The 16,482-nt window shown below is 46.7% G+C and overlaps 1 protein-coding gene across 1 annotated transcript; it reads left to right on the top strand.

Moving 5' to 3' along the window:
- The first annotated feature begins 363 nt into the window (after positions 1 to 363).
- LOC120894971 lies at positions 364 to 1,356 on the top strand. The gene has a single exon (XM_040297893.1). The coding sequence runs from the start codon at positions 448 to 450 to the stop codon at positions 1,150 to 1,152; it is 705 nt and encodes a 234-aa protein (XP_040153827.1). The 5' UTR covers positions 364 to 447; the 3' UTR covers positions 1,153 to 1,356.
- Positions 1,357 to 16,482: the final 15,126 nt, after the last annotated feature.

Here is a 16,482-nt window from a genome sequence, read left to right as displayed (position 1 = left end):
GCCAATGTCCTTCCGGTCGATGATGGTGAGTGATTAGAGCGTGATACAGAGGAGATGGAAGTAGTGGAGGGATCCTTAACTCTCCACACCGCGTACCGCGGCCGCTCACGGGCGGCATGCAAAACTACACACACACTCACTAACAGCTGACGGTCGTACGCGGTAATTGCTTTTCGGTTGACACTGTGACACCTTTGCCACCTTTTTCCCGCTGCCAAGTGTACGGTGATGGTGGGTTTGGTGGGGAGAGCTCGGTGCAGTTGGGGTTTGGGAGCGTGCGAATCGGTTTAGCAGCGTCCACGCGCGCTCGCAACATATAAAAGCCGACCGCAGCGTGCTGAATCGATATCAGTTTCGGTTATCTCATCAATCAATTAATTTCCGCTCCCTCAAGCGTGCTTGTTTCCTGTGTGCCGCAGCAGCAAAAACCTTCTCGCCGCCTCCATCATGACGCGCACCATGATCGTCCTGTTCGCACTGGTCGCTGTGGTCGCTGCCGAGCCACCGTTGCGCTTCCGGCCCCGTGCCGCGTCCTTCACTGTGCAGCGACCGAACGCACGCTTTGCCAGGCTGGAGGACGCACCGCCGGCAGCAGAGCAACCGGCCGGCTACCACTATCCCAAGCCGATGTCTGCCGGCTACCACTATCCCAAGCCGGACCAAGCGTTCCCGCTGCCGGGCGAGGAGATGCCACCGGCTTTCACCACCGAGCAGGCACCGGCCGCCGAGACGACGACACCGGTCCAGGAGGAGCAGTCGACAACGACGGATTCGAGCGACACCATGACTACCACCGCGGCTTACGAAGACTACGAAGATGCTACTGGCGCCCCGGAACCGGTGGCCGATGATACCAACGTGAGCGCTAAGCTGCGCCGCCGCCAGCAGCTTAACGCCCGCCGTCCCGCTCCCCTAACGCTGGTCAACCGACCGAGCCAGCGTCTGGAGGAACTGCCTGCCGCCGTGTACGTGGCCGACCAGGAGCAGCAGCAGGTGGTACAGCAGCGTCCGGTGTATCTCATCAGTCTTCCCGAGTCGACCCTGCAGCAGCTCGTTTTGCTTAACAACGCGCAGCTTGCCGGGCTGCAGGTCGCTCCCCAGCCCACCGCCGTCTACCTGTCCGAGCTGGACTACATCTACAAGAAGAAGTAGAACGCTCCCACCGCCATTCACGACACCAGTCTTCTAACTCTAGCACTCTACGGGTGCCCCATACCGCTAGGATTAGTAACGATGCACCCTCGTCGGACCAAAGATGCGTTCACTTCGCAGCGACCATGGAAAGGCTCAGCCAGACGTTACCGGTACACTGTATATAGAGCAATGTAATAAAACTTGTTACCACTCATCATTCAATCGTGATTGTGCAGCTCGTGCTGCTATTGCTGTATTCGCGCCGCTTGAATGCGATTCCAGTACATATTTGTAGGCATTAATATCACATCTTGGGGACGCTCGTCGCTTGTATTTTTTTATTGTCCCTCAATTCCACGAACGAACCGATACCACAATAAACGTCTCTAAACGGTTTCTCAAAAATTCCACCAACAAAGAAAAACTCCTCCCGAGGCCCATGGCCCAACGGGCTAACAATACATCGGCAAGGTTATTGAATTTATTCGGCAGAATCACTCAACCACCATGCCTCTCCAGCCGATCCACTTGTGCTGAGGACTATGCTACTTTGCCAACAAAGATGCAAGAAAACAGCAAAACACCAACCACCGCTCACATCGGCTCTGTCACATTCTGTCAACTCACCTAGCTAATTGAAAATTGATGGTATACCTAGCGGCCAACGGGTCGCGTGAAAGTCATGTGGCGCATTCGGAGCAGCAACAGTCCCTAAATGGCAAAGCTTTGGAGGGGTTTCGCAGCGGGAATAAGCGTTTCGGTACATGGGGTTCTTGAAAATTGATCCAGTATTGGCCGAGTCACTTCCGCTTTTCGGTGACAAACGAGAAATCTTCCCCATTTAACCACCGGAAAAACGGGTATTCAAGTCGAACCGAACCGAGAGATGCCGATGTACGTGACGCTGTGAAATGTGTACTGTTTTGGAGAAGGATGCTTCCGTTAATCTGTTGCAGGGTGATAAGGAACGGTATCACAGTAGGTTCTTGTTGTGATAGTAACCAAGGATGCTTATAATCCTGGCACCTCGGAAAGAGTGCGTCCATTGTCACTTTATCGATATGTTTTCCTTTCTCGTGCTGATTGGACACGGACAGCCGAAGCAAACCAACCCTTGTTTGTGTTTCATCTTGAGATGGGGGATTAAAAGCTATAGTGCTCAGCGCACTACGGTACCTCTGTCCAAGTACTTTATGGTCACGAGTAAGAAGTTACAGAGAATCCATTAACTTTTTCACGAGCTGATGTGTGGTAAGGCAAAGTTAACAGTTCTAAGCAAAAGAAAAATGCTCAATTTTACTTCAAAATATCGCTCATAGTTATATTCCGTGTGAAATATAACAACAGTTGCAGCAACAATCTCTGTTTCTAACGATTCAAATACGTAACCATCATCATTCTTTTCGCATTCTTTCTTTTTTATCCGTGGATACATGGCTACTCAAGATGACTTAGCCCGGAGCTAAACAGTCCATTAGGTCAGAAAGGATTGCTCTACCCATCCTATAGAAAGAATAAAACAGTCTAACCTCATGCACAGCGATTGCCCTACAGCAACGGTAAGGACGAAAGCGAAGGATTATCCGAGCATATTGTTCCTTTGTCGTTTGGTGATGCTTGGTTTTGAGTGCATCCTTCCAACAGTGTCCAACCGTCTGTTGCCTCGGCTTATGATTTGTGTAGCAACACACTTTCGCTCTCCGGGGCTTTTCAGCAGCTGTCCAACAGTTGCTGCAGCAACATTACGTTTGACCTTTATTGCATCAAGATTCCATATTCCCCGAAGGCTCTACTTGGTGGAGCAAGCGTACAAATTACATCATGTTCCGAACGCTACGATCGTTGTTTTTATTCCTTATTACCACAAAATAACCATGTATACCACCAGCTTGGGCGGGCAGCATCGCGCACCTAGAGCTGTTGCCTCTTATCCTTGCAGCACTTTGTCACACTGCCAGTCAGACCGGCGAGACATGCCGAATACCATAAGAAACACAACAACTCTTACGCCTGCACACGGCACAAAGCCGAGGGATCGGAAAATTGGAAACCCACACGACCCGGTTGGTCTGCAGTACGCGAAAGCGACCGTAAACCAATCGGACCCTAATCATTGAGATAATAAAATTAATCTCACCGAACAAGACCATCGCCGTTCGGAACGGTAGCACGCACGGGTACACGGATACAGCGCATGCACCAGCGTTCTCAACACGGCACGAAATCCAATTTCAACGTGCGATAATTCAAAACAGGTGGAATACTGCGAAAGACCAGGTGGATCAACGCACCATATCAAAGAAGCAGAAAGGGCCCTCAAAGTGTATTTCCCATCGATACGCAGTAACCAAGCTGATTCGGTTAACGGAAAAAGGCCAACCGCAGGCGTGTGGGGATTTGTAAAGTGACCCGGGCAGTGCTAAACTGTTTACGTGAAACTTTGTCTGTTTGTGGGTTGTAGATGCAATTTGGTGAAAGTACATAGCGTCGGTGATAAAGAAATATTGACAAGTTCCGTGGATTTTCAAAATACCTGGCCAGATTTATAGCGTAGTTTGCTAGGGTTCAGCATTTTATGGGATTAAAAATCACACAAGTAGTCACAACTCAGGCGAAAACTATTTTAAATGAAGGTTTATTAACACCAGTCGCAAAAGGATTAGTTTGTCATGAGTAGTGCATACATTTGGGCGTTTTTCTCCTATTCTCACACAGTTTTGTTGGAATAGTTAGCCTCCAAAGGGGCACCAGATATATCTAGAATTGAAAATACATGGCTTTTCGAATCATTTGCTTATTTCCTGTTGGTATTATACACATCAATCTGTAAGCAGCACACACCATCAACACCATAACATTAGAATTAGGCATTTTGTACTGAACACTGTGAAGTGCTTATTTGCACAGATGGAAACAAACGGGATGTAAATTACGAGTTATTCATGCCACAATTAAAACTCATGCGACTGCTTCCAAAATGTATGCATAATCTTCAAAGCTTATTTTACTCCGGTAGACCATATTTCCTTTGTATTACATCATACTAAACCTATAATAACCATTTCGCGATAAAACAGGAGGCAAGCAAACCGAACATTCACATGAATCACGAGCATCACGAGAATCCAAACAGGTAATCCGTAACAGGTTGCTTTTAAATTTACTCTCCTGCTGGTAGTGTGTGCACGTTACAATTTACCAGTACTGCGGCCGTAATCCTAACGAGAATCGAGTGCATGGCCCGTTGATGTTGCTTGCTGTCCCTTGCCAATTCCAAATCTATTTGAAACACGAACAAAAGTGAGACTGATAATCGAGCAAAATCCTTAAAATAGCAGTTTCAACCATCGGGAACTGTTACAGGACGGTCGTTACACCTGTAGAAAGCAAGCGTGCAAGATTATTGTATTTTTCGCACTGTTAAGCAAGAAACACAGAGCCGAAGTGAAAGCCAGGAAGGGTGAAAGAGCTTTATTGTTTGTAGCGTTCTACAGAACTCTCTTTACTTCTGCACATTCGTGATTATCACCAGCCAGTTCAGACTCTAGTAATACGCAACGGAAATAAAACATTCATTTTTATTCATTAAGCTTAATTTCAGCTGACGCAAAGTCCAACCCGGCACTGCAACTGACTGCTCGAACCACAACATCCAACAGTTCATATTTGTCGGTGCATGAGTTAATTTTTTGAGCTCATTTTTTATCCTCCACTGTAATCCATCCAGCAAAGGTACCGTCATTAATTTCCATCACTGTATGGCCGAAGGGAAATGTGCATGTCAAATTGTAAAAGACTCTTTTTTAATCTACACCTTGAACAGTTGCAACTAATTGTGAAGCGGGTGGCTTGATACATATATCATCATTATAACGATACGAAGCCATACACAGCAGTGTATTTTCATGATTAAGCTTCCAAAACCACATAGCGTCCATACAGCCTGCAAGACTGCTTATCGTATCAAAGTTCTATCTATTACCTTTTGAGCATTATTTTTCCAGTATCGTTATCGTCCTACACACGTTTCATTAGCTTTAACAAACAGTAACATTAACCCTGGTCGGTCGCTTGCACCCAAATTGGGATGTTCTGTGAAGAATCGCTGTAAAACTGGCAAAACGAACACGATAGCGCAATCGTTTAATCCATCCAACGTCAAATGTTTCGGAAATCGATAACATCCACATCGGCACTGGACCATCCTAGCGCGGAGTTTGTCCGACAAAACTCTACAGTCTTCAAGGTAAACACGGTTCATTGATTATTCTATCAGCACGGATTCCGCACAGGGCCTCCGGCGGGGCAGAATGGTTGTTTTTTGTGCGCCCATCGGCACCCTCGCAGGTACTCGCATTTTGGATTCCCCGAAGCGATAAGTGAATGCGAGCCTACGGGCACTACTTAAACCAATTAATTTTAACCCTTTTCAATAAACCGAAAGCCTAAAACTGGCGCCTGCTGGCCGGATCGTAATTTGTAACGACGAGCGGACCCCCATGTGGGATCCAAATCCGTGCGGCCATTGCGTAACACGGCCCATAACAACTGGTTCCACACCACAGGAACTGTTCCGGAGCCCTTCCCCACCATAGAACACAAACCATTAGCCCGCTGGACGAACCATTCTGCCGCTGCTGTTGAGCGCCATGGAGCGCTGGGTGAAAGCAAATTACTCTACCCATACATACACCGACACACAACAACGGGTAAAAAAACCCACCATCTAAAAACGTACGAGCGTTAAGGACTCGCTCGAGATGTAGCAGATGGAGTCTGCCATAACGAAACACATACACACAAAAAAAACACACGCCCTAGACCTGGCCGAAAGCCACGTCACACGGCAAAGGGCTAATCTACCCTCTAATGAACCGACCGACGTCCCGTGCCTCTCCCGGAACGATTAACCCGAAATTGAAAGTCATAAAAGAAGATCAAAAATTAAATTGAATCTTGCCCCGGAGAACCGACAACGTGCGTCCACGGTCCGGATGTGGGTTTTGTGTGTGTGTGTGTGTGTATGAGTTTTTCAAAGATTTTTATTACCATTTCTGCTCGGCCGTTTGGCATTCCCGCATTTCTGCCCCCACACACTCGCTGGTACACACACAAACGCGCGTCGGTTAGCGCTAACTGTTCAAGACTCACCTTTGCCATTTAGGTGAACGTCCTGTGCCCATGTGTGTGTGTGTGTGTGTGTGTGTGTATACCTCCGTGTGGGCAAGAGACGTAGGACGTTGGACGATGCTCGTATGCCGATTAGAACGCCCCCGATGCCCTCTTCGCAATTGAGTCCACGTACGACCAGGTACGCGCACAACAGTCCCCCGTTAAAGACCTCCGGGACGTGAACGAACCATACACCGGAAATTGGTCCGTTGCTCTGCTCGCTGGTGTATGGGAATGCTATCCCGGTAGTGAATGAGTTTAATCCTACCAACCGGCACGCAGCACGGGCACGCTGGCAACCACCAAACGAACGATAAGGGCCGGCCCGGAAAGCCTTGTTTCTATCGGCGTGAGCATACAAATCCTCGAGCCAACCGCCCCAAACGGAAATCGACGGACCAACCTGAGAGCTGAGATTCTTCCGAAAAATTTGACTTTTATCAACCTAACACAACATAACACCGATTCACATACGGTTTCCACCCCGGGGAAAGGGGTAACGGTTCCGGCCAAAGTGTGGCAGATCCAATGTCGAGATTGGAGGTCGTGAAATGGTTCGCTAGCCAATTGATTTCCCCCATATCGTCGTGTTCACCGGCCTCGAGCAAAGTGAGGAAAATGCCTGGCCAACACCTGGCTTCTTAACGCGCAGCCCCTTAATCGTGCCCGCTTACGGTTCGAAAGTAGCGATGCTCTTAACCCCTTTTACGCTGTGCAGCGCCAACTAATAACGTTACTGCCGAAATCTTTCGCCTATCCTTTCGGATCGCTGGGCCCGGACCGGGATCTCTGAAAACATTATTGAAATGGCTGCCGTCTACACGCTGACCCTATCGTTCGTACCTTTGGACCTTCGGCGGCGAACGGCAGACTGGAGGCTGCCATCTCCCCACACTGCCGTTAATGTAAGCCGTCTGCTTTATGCTTCACCCATCGGCAACATCATTGTCGGAGCGATCAAATTAATTGTTATTTCTTTCCTTTCTCCCACGGCACCAGGGAGCCCGGTATGATAAGATAAGAAATTGCTCCGGCCGATGTTCTGATGGACTTGCCGTTGTGCAGGGAGATGTTCGTGCCTGTGTATGTGTGGTTACATGTGCTTGTGTGCTCCGGAAGGTGTATTGACTCTAAAACACTCAATCTCAATCTTTGCAATATCATCAGCATACGCCCGGAGCGTCCCGGGTTCGGTACGATCCTAATCTCATTTGCGAGCATACATTAACATAATAAAACCGTGTCTGGCAGACGCGCGCCAGGGTGTCTTAAGGAAAGGCGGAAGTTTATCGTAGAGGAATCTTTACACACTTTAAGCTGTTGCGAAACATAACATTGCAATCGCACACACACACACACACGCACACTGGCTCTGATACCAGCTCCGGTGGGGATGAATATTCATGTATGTCTGCAGAACGACCGACGATGCCGTTGAAAGCCACGGCAATACAGCACTGCAAATTGGCTGCTAAGATAATCATTTACACCGGATAGGAAGCATGTTGTAGAAATAGGGATGGTGCATGTGTAGAACGAGTTTATTTGTAATTGATTTTTAATTTAAACACACATTAACTGCCTCAACCGTATCGTGTAGACGTTACGTCGCATATATGACTTTTATCGGTCTAAACATTTTGATAAAAATCGAACAATTTGCAGGTTTAGCAAGAGTTACAGAATTGTTCCAATATATAATCTATTTGCAAAATCAAACGTTTGTTCAATTTATACCGACATTCTCGATGTTGAGGCGCATAACTTATAGATAATTGTAGTGAAAAAATGAAGACTGTCAAACGCTTTATGTCGTCATAATTTGGTGCCTTAAAGTATGCAACCTGCACCGTTTGAATTATGCAATCTGCATACCAAAACATGCTCAATTGTGGCATAATATTAAAAGGCAGAATGTGAGTGCAAACCATTAACAAGCTTTGTTTAAACATTGGCTAAGAGACTATAGCTACAAATGCTTAAGTGCATCATTTAAAAAAACAACTGTCAATCTCACTGCAACGTCTGTACAGGATCCTATTAACTCCTTCCAACGCATTCCAAACTAACCAGCCAGAAGCCTCAGTTCCACCCTCGTTTTGTTAATCGTTCCAGCGCTCGATCCTTATCACCTTTCTAAATTTCCACCACAAATCTCGACACTCCATCTCAAGGCCCGTTCCGCACTAACCCAGGACCGGGAATTGAATTTGCTTTCATTCCACAGCTAACTAACATCAACCCCGGGCCCAAAACCCGTCAGCCGCATTGCCGACCCCGAGCACAACCCACACACACACACACAATTCCCATTCGCTACGGCATTTGCATAAATCGACTAAATCGCTTCAAATCAACAGCCCGGGATGAGCATCCCAGGCATACTGTAACCCCACCCGTCATACCGGCTGGCAAGCAGCAAACCCGAGACCCGAGACGATCGCTGTTGCCCGAAAGGCTAATATTTTAATTTCGCTATAAATTAAATCACCTAAATTTAATTTTTCACTCTGTAAAATGATATTTCATCACCGTTTGCTCGTTTTCCTTTCCCGCCCCTGCCCATGCTCTCCCTTCCAGTGTCAGGACGCTGTACGAATGAACGGCTCTCTGTGTACAGTGCAGGTCGGAAGTGGTACAGCACGCTACGGTACCGCGGGGGGAAATGGCAACGTACTTCCACACAGTCGACATCCTAAATTTCCCTTTGGAAATCATACACCGCAGGAGGGGGGAGGATGAAAATGCTAAAACCAACCGCCACCATTTGCCGTGCCGAGTGGGATTTTATTTTTTGTCGGAAAGAGAGTCGTATAGGCGATGAAGTGGTACGAGACAGGGGGAATGTTTATAATTTCTGTCATTCCATCCTCACCGCCGTTGGCTCGGTTCGGGCACGCTCTTTTCACACTGAAATCGGCGATGAATCTGGAGACGCTCGGGCCGGCCACCCTCGGGACCCGGACAGCTCGAGAACTTTTCCAACCGCACCCTCCGCAGTTTACTCCGACTCAACAGCGCTGTCCCGCTGACCAGAGCTGCCAGTCCACACTGTCCGGCTGGTGGAATGTTCGCTCGGACCTGTTGGATGCGATTGTAGCTTATTTGCCGCATCAGCTTGCCGAAAGATTCGCAGGTCATCTCCACTGCTCTATGATGGTGAAGCTAGTTTGCCGGCAGCAGCGGCAGTAGCGTACGCTAGCCACAGGAAATCTACATCCACCACTCGATGAAATCTCGATGAAACCCGCAATCGACATCTTGCCTGGTTGACGGTATGGCCTGACCCAGGCGACCAGGCTGAAATACGTTCCAATGTTGCTGATTTATCATTTGCCTCCCCGTCAATAGGAGAGTTGGGGGGGGGGACACCACAAAGCCGACCCATTCGGTGGGGTGACATATGCTGGGAAGAGCTGGTATGAAAAATTAGCTACCGTGAGCACGTATGACCACCATTCGGCCCCTGGAGCTGGTCCATGTGCGAGGGCAGATGAAACAGTTTCGGTTTCGATTTCGGCAGTTTAGTTGTTCTTTCCCGCTGTGGCTACACAAACAGAACCTGTGCCGAAGCTTTGAGCGTTGGTCCGTTTTGTTGGTGTACTGCTTTCATTTGCATATATTATAATGTGATTAAAAGTAAATTGGTGCACAGTGGCAGTCTGTGAATTCTGCCTGCCCAGGAAGTTGAGCAGTTGACCAGACCGACCGTTCTGGTCATAGCAGGCAACCAAATGTATGTTTATCTTAGCTGGGTGGGTGGAGAGTAGTTTCACAAATCCAAAGACAAACGGAATCAAACATCATCTCGACATTAGTGAAAGTGCGGACGGAAGGGACATCGGAATGATTTTGATGTTTGATAGAACACACCACAGCACCTGATAATGAAAGAGAACATTTTCATCACTTTTGTATAAAAGTTAACTCGTCGAAATGTTCCACATTCATTCAAATAGTATCCAATGATTTAATTAAAACTGTTTGTAAGCTCATACAAATCAGAAACAAATTAACATTAATTGTAAAGAAATAAAACGCCTAAAATTATGCAAATTGTTGAATATATTTTGCTTGAAGATAGCAAAATAATGTTAAAATAGCATCGATTAAATTTACCATTTGAAGAAATAGCATACCTAGCAATGCATTACAATGAAAATAATTGAGAATGGAAACAAGTTCGTTTTTTTTTACATCAGATATCACCTGATTAAACAAACCAATGTTAATTTCAAAGTGTTACCTTCAGCTTCATTCCTGATGATGTACATAGAGTAAACATTTGTCGGAAGTCATCGTACTTTAGTTGAAGTGGGGTTTAATCTTTCTCTAGCTGAAGTAGCTATTCGAAAGTGGTTTGTCAAGTTTCAAAAGGGCAAATTTTGATTCTGAAGACAAAGAACGCTGCAGAATGTCACTAACATTTTAGAATGGACGACTAGAGGCGATGCTCAATGAAGATCCTTCACAAACACATAGTGGAAACCCTTGGAGTACCCCCGCAAGTCTTTTCCCAATGCTTGAAAACGATGGAAATGATCAGATGTGTGAGAAATTGGGTCTCTTCTGAACTGAAGCTGAGAGACGACGAAAACCGGTAGGCTACTTACGAGCCACTGCTCCTACGGCACCTGTTAATACGTACTTTGAAACAATGAAATGGTAGATTCTATTCGCTAGACAACGTAGACATTGCTACTGCGGAGCACTGCTTGTTCTTTTCGATAGCACATGGTCTAGCACAATGGTTTGCAACTTTTTTCCACCTTTCATACCATGTATGGTGTATGCCAAGGTAAAAAAAGATAAAAATATTGTTTTGTGCTTGATGAAGGATTTGCAAAATTAAATAAATAAATGAGAATAAATTATGAAACAAGATTGAAAATAATAAGTTATCACATGTTAATTCCAATAAATATGAATACTTGTATAATTGTTTGTATAATTACAAACATAAAGAAACTATTGATATCATTCATAATTAATTTCAAGGAAAGCACTTAAATATTTTATTGCTCCATGCTAAAAACCTATTACAACAGCATTTTGACAACACAAAGCCAATAATAACCGTAAGTGCACCTAGAAACCCTCACTCCAGTATAATCTAAACAGAAGGCTATTGCTGGTGAAAGCTATCTCGCTACGAGCCATTACCTACGCTTTCGAAAGAAACAACATCAACAATAAAAAAAAGCAATCGAAAGGTAAAACACAACACCCACCAGCAAAGCATCAAACATGCACGACGAGTGTATCGTTTGAAATTGAATAGAAATTTATTTTTGCTCCCAACATCGACTGTGATCACATTTCCTTCCCATTTTTTGTTTTGTTTTCCTTTTTTTCACCGGCGAAGCATCGTTAGCATGAGCCCTCCCTTGCTCCAGCACATTTGCACACGGCCAAGTAAAATGTCAAGCACTACGCGAGCACGCGAAATGGGAAGCAATTGACAATTGCCCGGGAATGCTACCAAATGTTTACCCACGGACGGATCCTGTGAAGGGTGGCACACTCCTGGTGGGAAGGAGATAGGACTCAAAACACCGCGGGAAAATAAAACGACACGAATCATCCCTACAGCAACGGATGAGCGTTCTCTCTGGAAAATAAATAGTGAACAACACGGGATCAGGCTGCACACACCGTCGAATGGAAAACGAGACAGAAAGGGAACCGGCGAATTTAGATATGGAATTATGTTTCCAAATCATGTTCATCCACTTTGCTCCTGCCACGGGCTGAGCGGAATACGGAACGAGCAAATAAATGATTTTATCAAAATTTGCGTATCCTCTCTCTCTTTTTTTTTTTTTTGGCGCTCAACTCATCCAGTTTCGATTCCGGTTGGAAGGGCTCTCATGGCGTAGCATTCCGTTTCGTCAGGCTGGAACTATCGATTCTTGATTAAGACGTCAGCGAGCTGATACGCGTCCGCTAACTTTGTCTTTCTGCTGGGTGCAACAAGAGGAGCATGCCCAATGCTAGAAACATATGTCCATAGGAAGTCAAGCTTGTTTTTGTTTCAATTTATTGAGTGTCGAAAGCAAACCTGATTGCTTTCACGCAAATCCGACGAGACCGGCAAAGATGTGCTTCCCCTACAACAAAGCTCTCTCGTCCTCAAAGATACATGCCAAAGCATTTCATCAACAGAGTTCAAGAAACTGACTTCAATCAATGAAACCATTTACTCCTTCAATCCTCTCCCGTGCTACTTTATTGCAACAATCGAACGGCCACACTGGTGACATCATTTATCGATATCTGCGTAGGTTTATGCGTAGGCCCCCCCCACCAACATAATCTTTCCCCAAACCACAAGCTGCTGCATCGAAGGACCGTTTAACCCCAACTCCAGTCGCCACAAAGCAGAGTCTCTTGGCTGCCCTCACCCTGCTGTGCTATGGTAGACGCGTCGTTATCGTCGAACTAATTTGTGGCTCCAACACATTCACCTTGTGATGGTGGTATTTCATCGGTCGGCAAGGATATGTGTCGGTTAGGAAATAGCAGCCAACGTGCATGTGTATGTCTGCATCCGTCTCTGTGCACGCATGCAACATGATTAGTTAATGGCACTGTCGGTGGAATTGCGAGCTTCAACTCAATACCGGCGAGCCGGTGGCCATCAATGCTGCCCGCAGCCAACCATTGCCAAGCACCCCTCTTGCATTGCGTCTAATGAGTGTGATTTTATCAGCCACTGTCTCTGTCGTGCCACCTCGCCTAAAACGCCCAGTTGCTTTCGGCCCGATTGACAGTCATATTCTGTCGGTTACATTATGCTAGTTCGATACACAGCGCGTGAAATGCGAAACCACTTGCACGGTTTTGTAAAGCCACTAAAGCCCTCTGCTTCCTCTGTCTCTCTCGCTACAGTGGCTCTTCCTCGGCGCCATTAACGGGCATCGTTTCCCATCGCTCGTGTTCGTGTGACACGTTAGCACGTCGGGGCCGCTGGCGACGAATTTATAATTATCGACTGTAATGCATCTAATGTATGCATCCATAATTAGGTCCATGAAGTAAGCAGCGCAGTAGTGAATTGAAAATAAGTTGCATCTCTATTACACACACACACACTCTAACACATATGCACACCGAACACAACCCAGAGCGATTGAGTGAAAAGTACCATACCTTGCGCCGGTACACGCAGGCAGCAAAACACGTAAACAATTCCCCACGCTCTGGAACAAGCCTTCATGCACAATGCACACACACACACACACGCCCCGACCCCCACCCGCAGGATGCAAAGGAAAGTGACGCAAACGTTGCACTACTAGCAAATCGTTTTACGATCTGCAATGGTGTGTATATTCAAATAGATGACAGCCATTTTGGACCGCTCCAGCAATGGTGACACGAAAATGAGCTGCTTCCGGGGCAAAGACAGAGGTACGTACGCTTCGAAAATCATTAGGCACGCTCATTAAATGCGTCCAATTGTGGCCAGTGTGTGGAAATGGTTGGCAGCAATTATTGTTTTTGCTTTTCGGAAGAGTCAGAAGAGATAAAATTGAAATTAGTGAAGGAAACTAGTACTGCCTCATTTTGATGTAGATTTGTTTTACAAATCTTATGAATTTGTTATCCTTTAACATTGTGCTTTAATTTTGTGGAGGTTATTATTAAAGCAATTTTTCAGTTTTTAAGAAAACAACCAGCTACAGCATAACATCCCCTCATTTTGCACAGCTCTCTTTCAATCACGGTTCCAACGCCCGACAAAGTTGTCTGCCTGAGCTGCCTTAAGAGCAATCGAGCCAGTCGTTGTATGCCAGATCGTGTCGGTGGATGTAGAAGTAATTAAACAGATTGCTCTTTTTGTGCGAAACCCTCCCCCCCAATCTGTACAAGATATCACACCCGATACAGCTAACGATGAACTTAACATCCACACTTCAGCAAACGGCATACTTCCTCCCCTTTCGCTCTTCATGCTCACTCCCCGGGAGGGGGCGTAAGTCAAGAGTGGTTTGATTGAATTCTCATCCACCCGTTCGGCCCGGCATCGCATCGGATTATGGTCAAAATTTGCCAAGAACCACATCAAACAGCACCGTTCGCTTTGCATTATCCCGCCCGGGATCCGATTCGAACCGAGGCTTCAACTTCAAACGAAAACACGACACCAAGAGCCCGGTTAAGCGTAGCGATATGTTCGATAGCCCGAGCTCGACTCGCCGGCAAGCTGCTTCTACTGGCATCTTTGTGGTCTGTACAAGCGCAAAATGAGCACGTAAAGTGAAATTGAACTGAAGGAGAGGAAAAATAAGGCACAAAAATTGCTTTGCTATGACACACATTCACACACACGCGCGCGCAGATAGACAATCCCGGGAATGCATAACTTCCGGGGTAACCGGCAGCTTGCCTCAGTCGGGAAGGTTTGCCTCATTCGCTCCGGTTTGCTCCATGAATAATTTCCACCAATATTAGAATGCAGCTGACGTTAGTCATCCGACTGACACATACCCGATGGCGGACACTTCCTCACCCTCTCTGGGATAGACACAAAACCCTCGCCGCAATGTTCTCTGGTTGTGGGTGTGGAGTACGAGGGAAACGTACTACTGCCGCTCTCCACAATCGGGCGGGTGTCATGGCAAGCCGCTTTATTGGTGTAGGAAAATTACACTAGCAATTTGATACGAGCTTCGCAGTGGGGAGAAAAAATGTGGTGGGCGCCTTCCAAGACTTCCAAGTAATGCGCCTCGGATGAGAAACACAAACACAGAGCCTTCATCTCACGAAGCGTCCGGCGCCCGGTGGCCGGAAAAAAGTGTACACCGCACACGAAAGCGTTCCCGCTGCGGGTGTGCGCGTGTAGAATGTGAGTGGAGACTCTGTACTTTCTACTTCTTGATGTTTTCCTTCTACACAGTTGCTTTCTGTTGTTGTTGTGTACACCTCAAGCTCCTTTAATATGAGTGAAGCATGAACGTCGAGCGGACGCCCCGACCGTGGAGACGCCGAACCGTTATGGAAATATTTCAAATATTCGTGTGCAAACCACGACAACGGAATGACTATTAGGTTGAGTGGAATCTAGAGCGTGTGTGTTTGTGTTGGTGGTTTCTCACCGGTAGATCATAAATCCATCCACTTTTTGTCTTACGAAATTTATTACAGTTCACTTAAAAACATGTCGATAAACTGCTTGACAGAAGTCGACATCGAAAAGCGAGCTTTGCAAGAGAGCTCGGCAGGGGCTTGTTTTAATGGTGTGTTTAAAAACAACGCTGTACGGATTTTTAAATCAATTGTACCTTGGACAACTCCTGCATATGTACAGCACATTGCGTGTTGTCTAATAGTGACGTATTCCTGATGGCAATCGTGATTTCGAGAGCATACATTGCAAATTAAACAATACAGCTTTGTTTGGTGAACAAAACTACACTTTTCAACAGCACTCTACAAAATGAACCATATTAGCAGCCCTCGAAAACACAGCACCAACAATTTACGTTATGAGCCCTACAAGGAACTCGCTGTCGGTGGCCGTGCCGTTATCAACAGAAACCCACACTCGAACGCCGTGTTCACCTGTTAGTCCGTGCGGACAAATTGTTGCAATGGCAGGCAGGCAGACAGGCAAGGGCAGAAGGAAATACCAGGAAAAACAATCCTCGCTCACCTTGCCCTCGGATGGCCACCCGCCGCCCCGGTGCGGATGGAGCCTGCACACGGTCCCGGTGTCATGCACCTGTCCAACTTACCAAAACCCAAAACGTACACAAAGAGCGAGAGCGTGTAGATGCCACGGGGCAAGACGTTACCAAGAATTCCCATCCGACCTGGGGTCCCGACCTTTGATGGTTGTTGTTATGTACGAAGCCAACCGGGAAGCAAATCAGCTTCTTCCCTTCTACCCAGGCGACGGTGCGCAAAAGGCAGCGACAGGTGAATGAGCGATACCGAAGCCGTAACTAGCCTCGGTCGGTTACAGCAGCAACGCCAACGTGTCTCACCACCACGTCAGCGTCGAGTGAAAACATATCGAGTGTAGTGAAAACAACGGAGAGGGGGGGGGGAGAGAAAAAAAGACATGTCAGAGAGAAAGTAAAATAACAGCGACAGAAAATGTGTAGAACATGGTGAACATGGGCCCAGCCCTACCTATCTACGAGTCGCCGTCATCCAACATAACGGCAG

Source organism: Anopheles arabiensis, chromosome 2, assembly GCF_016920715.1.
Source record: "Anopheles arabiensis isolate DONGOLA chromosome 2, AaraD3, whole genome shotgun sequence".
Lineage (NCBI taxonomy): Eukaryota > Metazoa > Arthropoda > Insecta > Diptera > Culicidae > Anopheles > Anopheles arabiensis.
This window is presented reverse-complemented; position numbering and strand designations above follow the sequence as displayed.

Bases quoted from the DNA above. Each gene is read 5' to 3' on its own strand.
- LOC120894971 (XM_040297893.1), top strand. From the start codon at position 448: ATGACGCGCACCATGATCGTCCTGTTCGCACTGGTCGCTGTGGTCGCT.